This window comes from Ostrinia furnacalis, unplaced genomic scaffold (assembly GCF_004193835.3).
Source record: "Ostrinia furnacalis isolate ACB-3 unplaced genomic scaffold, ASM419383v2 OfSCF1066, whole genome shotgun sequence".
Taxonomy (NCBI): Eukaryota; Metazoa; Arthropoda; class Insecta; order Lepidoptera; family Crambidae; genus Ostrinia; species Ostrinia furnacalis.
In genome coordinates, this window is record NW_021131305.1 from 54,330 (window position 1) to 62,216 (window position 7,887).

Below are 7,887 nucleotides of genomic sequence, written 5' to 3' on the forward strand. Positions count from 1 at the left end.
ACTTAGCCAAAACAATAAAGTTGCTTCTACAGAAATTGTAAATTATTTTCATACATACACATAAGAGCGCATTTTAAACAAATACCTTCAATGTGAATGAGTATTTAAATTAGTGTCTGAAGTTAACATCAGTCGTGACCTTCATTTACATACATAGTACTGTAAATGAAACATAAACGTGTACAGGCCGTTTTCACCTCTATAACTACTACTGTTAAGGTATTTTTCTACAAAAAAATCAGTTAAAAACTTTTTTCTTGTCGGTAACAACATGTAATTTTATTTCAAATAGTTTTTACAGATGAACATCTCTTTTAAGGGAACTATTAAGGAATCAATTTAGTGTGACTTTTAGTAATGTATCGTTTGAGAAATTTGTCACAAGGTTTTTTGAGTAAATCCTTGAGATTCTTTCAACATTCCGTCACCATTATCATGTAAAGATGACGGTACATCAAGCTAAATACTATGGCGTCTTCTGTAGTTATGATAAGGGTGATTTTTCAACGGAAATGGCTGTTGAATGTACGGACGACAACTTAATATGAGAGTTAAACAGTGGGATCTTCGTTCGTTTCGTCCAAATAACGTCCACTGCTCGACAAAGGCATCCCCAAGGATTTCCACAACGACCAGTCATCAGATCGTCGGTCCACCTAGTGGCGTCTTCACCATCAGCATCATTATCATTTCAGCCACAGGTCGTTCACTGCTGAACGTAGGCCTCCCAATGATTTCCACATCGCTGGGTTGGTAGCGACCTGTATCCAGCGCCTTCCTGCCTGCTACCTTTATGAGGTCGTCGGTCGACCTTTCGGGTGGACGTTTCACGCGTGGTGGCATATTACCTCGTTGTAATACAGGCTATCTTCCCACAAAAATTATGGGCTGTTAACTGTATTGTATGTATTTTCTTAAAGGTTATTAAACCTTTGTTTGTCACCTGTCATCCCTTGCAATAGAGGGAAGTCGAACCTTAATTTCGAACTCCTATGTTCTTCTGATTATATTAATTTCGTTGCGGGTCCAATAACAGTTTCACTTTCCCCCGGGACAAACTTGACCTTCATTGGTTGGGTTTTTATGGTGGTCAAGCTGTAGATCCTGGCTACACAGGAGTTGGAGCGGTGGGAACGAGAGGTGGGAATAGTCCCGATAACTGTATTGTATAAATAAATAAATTTTATTTATTTCGGACCAGAATAATCTATATTTGTGTTAGTAACAGTTACAATTAATACGTACATTACTTATAAACTACTTAGGGTTAGTAAACAATTAAGTTTGGAAAATTTTAATAATAATCGGAGAGTTGTAGCTCTCCGCTACTGTTTTTAGAATGCTGTTGTGACTATCTCTCACTCTTATTAGCAGAGAAGCTATTTTCTTGCGTATTATAGCTTGAAAACCGTCCGTACGGGCTTGCGCAAACATTTCCGACGCACTGCAATACCGAGGCAGTCCTAACAGCGTCCTAAAAGCATAAAGTACTTATAGGCTATCAGATTTTATGTGAACGTGACATTTCAGGCCACTGCCATTAGTGCTATACCTGTTCAGCAAACAGCGCAGCATACAAAAGCTGTTTACCGAACAGACCCGCTCAGGCAGTGTCGGTATAAACGACACTATTATGTTTTACGGCGGTAAGGTTTCCAACATCATCATTCGACTCCTTTGCAATCGCATTACAGTCTTGATAAACATTACAAGAAAGTAAACAAAGTTAAGTCAATGTTATTACATATTTTTAATAAAGATTTAACCATAGAGTTCTAGCCATTATAGCACTTGTAGTATACAATCTATAACAGACTTTATGATCTGTTTATAAGGTCAGCGATTCTCAAACGATGGGGTCCCAACCCCACGGCTTTAAATATAATTTGATAAAAGAATTGTTGTTGAAGTTAATAGAATTCTGTCTAGAAGGCAATAAAATAAATGAAACTATCTAAGCTAAATCTTTACTTACATTTGACAACTTGAAAAATAATAAAGTATGAAATAAGTCGTCCACAAAACAATGTTTATTTCGACTGAATGTTTTTGCAAAAAAGAGTCCATGGGGCAGGGTCATTATAAGGTTAGGTTAATTCACATTTTATTTCCTTCAATAAGCTTCGAATTTCTACTTAATGGGTACGGTGTTGGTTATGGTATGGTTGGGTATGGTGGTCAGTGGTATTGGTGATGGTTTCTACTTGACATATTTAGTTCTAGTTTAACATTAATTTTTAATCGTAGTTCACTAATTAAATAAACTCTGTCTGTTAGACTCAGAGCAGAAATGTTTATAACAGTAATTGTCAGAAACTACCGACATGTCATCGACATTCATAATGATGTATAAATTACTTAAAAATGTCGATAAAGGGCAAGGCCTAAATACATATTGAAGAATAGAATTGATACATTAATCACTGAATTATATCTTCAAGAATCTACATAATTTTCAAGACATTACTGTAAACATGTAAATAATAAGCTTTGTTTATCTCCAATTCTTCCCAACACTTTCTGCAACTGCATCTCAATTATGTATAACTAATCGGTGGTGGGGGTGTCCGGCTTTGTAGAGAGAAGCCGCTAGTGCTGTATGTCTTCGCGAAAAACATGGGCGTGGTCTCCAGCCTCACAAGCAACACCAGCAGCGGCGGCGTCTGCGTCAACGACACCATGATGCACATGGGAGGTTGGCTCGCACACACTTTACGTTTGCTATTAGCTTGGACACAAAATTATTCCCCCCTCTAGTGAGCTCAGACCAACGAGAGACGAGTAACCGGCCGGTCTCGCCACTGGTCACCAAGGACTGGTAACTAGGCCGCAACAGGAGTCAACGACGACGTAATGGACATGGAAGGGTGGCTCACACTCGCTTTACATTTGTCAAAATCCTTCACCTCTCAGAACTGACCAATGAGCGACGGGGGATTTGACTGCAACTGTCAATGACACTATGATGCACATGGAAGGTTGCTCGCACACTCTTTACATTTGTTAGGACATTTTCTCGTAGCGTGGTCTCCAGCCTCACAAGCAACACCAGCAGCGGCGGCGTCTGCGTCAACGACACCATGATGCACATGGGAGGTTGGCTCGCACACACTTTACGTTTGCTATCCTCGATCATTTCATCCACGTAAGCGCGCCCCACCAATTTTTGGTCGAGGGAAGCGCGGGGTGCGAGAAGTTTGCTCCAAACGTCATTATTGTAGTGTGCATGTGCACTCATGGATAAATTTGCGTGTACCGATAACACTCAAACATTAGCGGAAGAATGGTGGGGCGTCTTCGTGGAAGAAACGATTTATAGCTTGGACACAAAATTATTCTCCCTTCTAGTCAACATAGACTAATGAAAGACGAGTAACCGGCCGGTCTCGTCACTGGACACCAAGGGCTGGTAACTTGGCCGCAACAGGTGTCAACGACGACGTAATGGACATGGGAGGTAGGCTCGCACACACTATTGCTTGAAACTTTGTCTAAGTTCCCCTTTAGTCAGCGCAGACCTACGAAACGTGAAACTTGGCCGCAACAGCTGTTAACGGACGCAAAAGACAGGTTGGCTTGGCTCGCACACTTTACGTTTTTCAAAGTCCCACTTTAGTGAGCATAGATGTACGAGATTCAAGCGACTTAATTGCTTAACAATTGTGGTAGTGAATGGTAAGATTAAGTATATTAAGCAAGCGTCTCTTCAGAATTTTGTCGAAATAGTCTCACTATTTAGCACATTCGCAATTTGTTCGCCTCTCTGTTTTTAAAATTAGCTGCTTAACAATGTTTAACAACTGCAGCCTCCTTTAATTATGCAATCTATCATGCACAAGCTGCCTGCCATGTATGCCTAATTTTCTTCTATACATTTACATAAGGTGCATGTAGCATGACATTTTGTCTATTTTTTTAAGTATAATATTACTTATAATTCGTAAAAAAAACATGTTTCCATGACTTCTGTACTGTCTGTTGTCTGTGAACTTGTTTTCACCAATTTCTTTGTCGTCTTCCTATTTTTAACAAAGAAAACATTTTACTATTACCTATGAATGTATTTTAACTCTTATCTTCTAATATGTAGCATGTTTTATTAAATAAATTGTATTATTTCAGTGGAGACGCTGCCATTTGGTGGCGTGGGCAACAGTGGTATCGGCGCGTACCACGGCAAAAAAACTTTTGACACATTCACGCACAAAAAGAGCTGCTTGATCAAGAACTTCGCTGCCATCGGAGAGAAACTTGCTTCGTAAGTAATCTTAACAAGATTATATACTTACGTATCAAAATTCTTGATGATCTTCCAGAGATATGAGAATTGCAACAATAAAATACTGTACTTTAGTAATATACTCGTAGTACTATTAGTACTATTCTGGGTTACAGCAACGTAAGATTGAGTTCCACAGGACCCATAAGCATTTTCATTTTACACAACAGAGGAAGTAGGGAGTCAAACACATAAGTTTGAGAAACGCTGACTCTATTCTATAAACGATTTATTGATGTTTTAAATAAAAATCCTTCTAAGAGTGTGGTGACCGCAAGTCACATCGGTAGAATCTAGAGATGGGCCGACTAGTCGCCGACTAGNGCAAAGACCATAGTCGGCCCATCACTAGTAGAATCCTTCCTCTGACACACCGGAGTGAGGATAGGTTCTTTTACCACACAATCTAATTAGATATTGTCGCGAGATTGTGGTGTTTGCAAGAAGTTTTGTCTGGAAATTATTGATTAATGATGTCAACTGTCTACTACCCAATTACAGCTCACATCTGTTATACAATACACCGATTTGATATCATAAATTAAGACTTATTTTCCCAATTCCAGGGGCCGGTACCCTCCATACACGGAAGGCAACCTTAAGTTCATCACCAGCATGATGAAGCCCATGCACGGGCCCTCGCTTAAGTGTCTACCGTACCTGCTGACTTTCGCACTCGGCGCCGGACTGGGCTACGGAATATTCTATTGGACTAAGGTAAAGAAGTAAAACCTCGTACTCTTTGGTTGCATTTATATCTGGCCACAAAAAAATAGCGACGATAGGCCTTTATTTATTTTCATATTGTCTATGGTGCATTTGTTACTGGCCATAAAATGTAAGTTAGCGACTATAGGTATTTATTTATTTATTTTCATGTTCTCAACGAAGCATTTGTGTCTGGCCATAAATGTAAAAAAAGTTACCGAAAATAGGTATATTTATATAATTATTTGATCTGATAATTATCAACAATATTACAAAATACGAGTAGCACGACCAAAAACACTTACGTGTTACTTACTTAAATGCAAACAATAATAAAGCATTACACACTGACATTTACATTTACCTGTGAATAGGATTTTTTCCACTGGTAACCTTTTATCTGCTAGTAGCTCAAATGTTGCTATATTAATATTACTGTAATTTTAAAGTAGATAGATTATGTCACCTTGTAAATGTAAGCTTATTTTCCAAAATAACTACATTACCTAACTCCCTAAAATTTTCTAATCACAAACGTATTTTAAAGCATTACATGATTGGAATTTGTAGTAGCTAAGATTTTAGTTTAATATCTAAGTAAATGTAACAAAGCTTAATATGAATATCTTAAAAATTATACATTTGTTAAAATTAATCCTGTTGTTTTATTAATTAAACCAAATTCTTTCCATCGTTAAAGCCATTTTTCATGAAATAAAAAAGTCACAGAACATTACCAGATTCTATTTGAATTTGCTTTAAAATACATAAAACTTTTAATATTTTAAAAGCTGTGGTAGATGGCCAAATAACTATCAACTGCATATTAAAATTCCAGCATTTTAGACATACAAAAGACAGACATTAGCAGAAAAGTTCATAGCAAATATTGTTACTAGGATATTATAAATATTTTGAGATTTCGCTGCTTACAGCTATGGTCAAGAAATTTTTAACTTCAATTGTATAAAGTGCTCACTTTTAACCATGCTTATTGGAAATAATTTTCTCTCTTTAACGAGTTTTTGTCTATGACCTGGAGTCATAGACAAAAAACATACAAATGTATAATGTTATTCTACTATCACACTCACACTCACAAGATAAACTGAGTTACAGTATAAAATCATGCCGAATAATCTATTGACCAATATGTTGCAAAAATGGAGGATTAGAAAAATTTTAAGTCACATAGTACCTCACAACACAGAATACTAGGTACCTGTAGGGATGTTGAAGCGAAAGGTTGACTGACTCACTCACTCATCACGAAAACTCAGAAACTACACGTGCTAGGAGTCTCAAATTTTGCATGGGGGTTCCTTTTAGAACGTAGGTGCTCACTAAGAACGGATTTTACGAAACTCCACCCCTAATCTCAGATAATAAATAATACTCCGCTAGTCTCAGGTAATAGCAAAGAAACTGGTTTTGAAAGATCGGAAAAATATGACGCCATCTACCTATTGATTAGTAGTGGGTAGTTGTCAACATGATGTGTAGGTAGTACCTAAAGCCCGGTCTGTAAGCACGTAGAATTTTGTCCAATGACCCCAAGCTACCCATCCTTATCGCTCGCGCGTAATTATATTGCTGTCGCGACAGTGCGACGGGCGTCCGCAGTGAGTGTGCGAGCGCGACAGCAACATAATTACACGCGAGCGATAGGGATGGGTAGCTTGGGGTCATTGGACATAATTCTACGTGCTCACAGACCAGATTTTAGTCGATGTAGCAAGATTATAGTCATAAATACGGTGCTAAACACAGCCTCTAAGAAGTTAATATTACTGACCGATTTAATTTCGTAACCGTTTGGTTACGACTGTAAACTCATTTAGAAATTCGTGTTATTTAACATTTAACAATTTGCTTTTTTTACAGGCTACATCAGAAGAATTGTGAAGAATCGGCCGAATCAAAATGATAAAATATTGTTAAGTATTTATAGGTGCCTTAATGTTTTGGAAAAAGTTCTCTATGTTGTTATCATATTAACAAAATCGTGAAAAATTGTTTATTGTTCTCTAAAAAGTGCTATATTTTCATATTTACCTGAGTTTTTATACATTTCTTTATGCATTTATTTTTTTGTGGTTTTAAGTTTAATATAATTGTATGTAGACCAGCTAGAAACTTAAGCTCATTCTATATTTTTGAGCACTGATTTGATTATAATAATAATTTTATAATTAATTTAACTTTGTGATATACAGGGCTGTCTTTGGAAATCGGTGGTCCTAATTATTAAAATAAACGAATAAAATATAAATCGCATTATTTTCAAATTACATGGTATCACACAATTCTTGCACAATATTATATTTTACACACTGCAAGTTATTATTTCTTTTTATAACATATTTTATAATATTTTTTATTCTTATATTTTTCTCCTTGTAAAATCGACAAAGTACCGTCTAGTTCAAATTAAAAAATAAATCTGCTCATCGGAAAGAATTGAAGTCACGAAAAACAATGGAGGATAATAAAGTTATTCCTATTTATTTATTATCTAAATGTTTGTATTTAACAAAAAAGAAACGATAATGCATTGTAATTAATATTTTATTTGTGATGAAATTTAATATTATGAAAACCATTTTAAAACAAATCATAGTTGTATAGCTTGTTTATAGAATTGTTTGATATATTTAAAATGTAAATAGGTTGAACTCCTATTTTACTTTTAAGGGTTGAATTGTATTAAGGGGGACAATTTAGTGTTTTTATAAAATAAAGTTATACATTTTAGAAAACTTCTTTTATTTATTTACGCCTAATGCCTATATTGTGGATGTAAGAATGACTAAAGATTATACACGAGTTGTGCAATGTAAGCATAGTTTACTTCATGTTATTAGATTATTTACTCTTTCGTGGAAGTTATGCAAGCAAGA

At 36.2% G+C, this 7,887-nt stretch overlaps 1 protein-coding gene across 7 annotated transcripts in view; it reads left to right on the forward strand.

The window, feature by feature from the left end:
* The window catches only part of LOC114350996 (Aldehyde dehydrogenase type III), a 30,866-nt gene extending 23,353 nt beyond the window's left edge, over window positions 1-7,513 (forward strand). For 4 of the 7 annotated variants that reach the window (XM_028302012.1, XM_028302010.1, XM_028302014.1 and 1 more), the window contains exons 8-11: window positions 1,531-1,646; window positions 4,123-4,258; window positions 4,846-4,996; window positions 6,872-7,513. In XM_028302012.1, coding sequence (XP_028157813.1) covers window positions 1,531-1,646; window positions 4,123-4,258; window positions 4,846-4,996; window positions 6,872-6,892 — 424 coding nt within the window. In that variant the 3' untranslated portion in view covers window positions 6,893-7,513. Of the gene's footprint in view, window positions 1-1,530; window positions 1,647-2,579; window positions 2,696-4,122; window positions 4,259-4,845; window positions 4,997-6,871 lie in introns of all 7 variants that reach the window. The other 3 variants (XM_028302013.1, XM_028302011.1, XM_028302016.1) reach the window with 1 other exon arrangement.
* The last annotated feature ends 374 nt before the right edge of the window (window positions 7,514-7,887 follow it).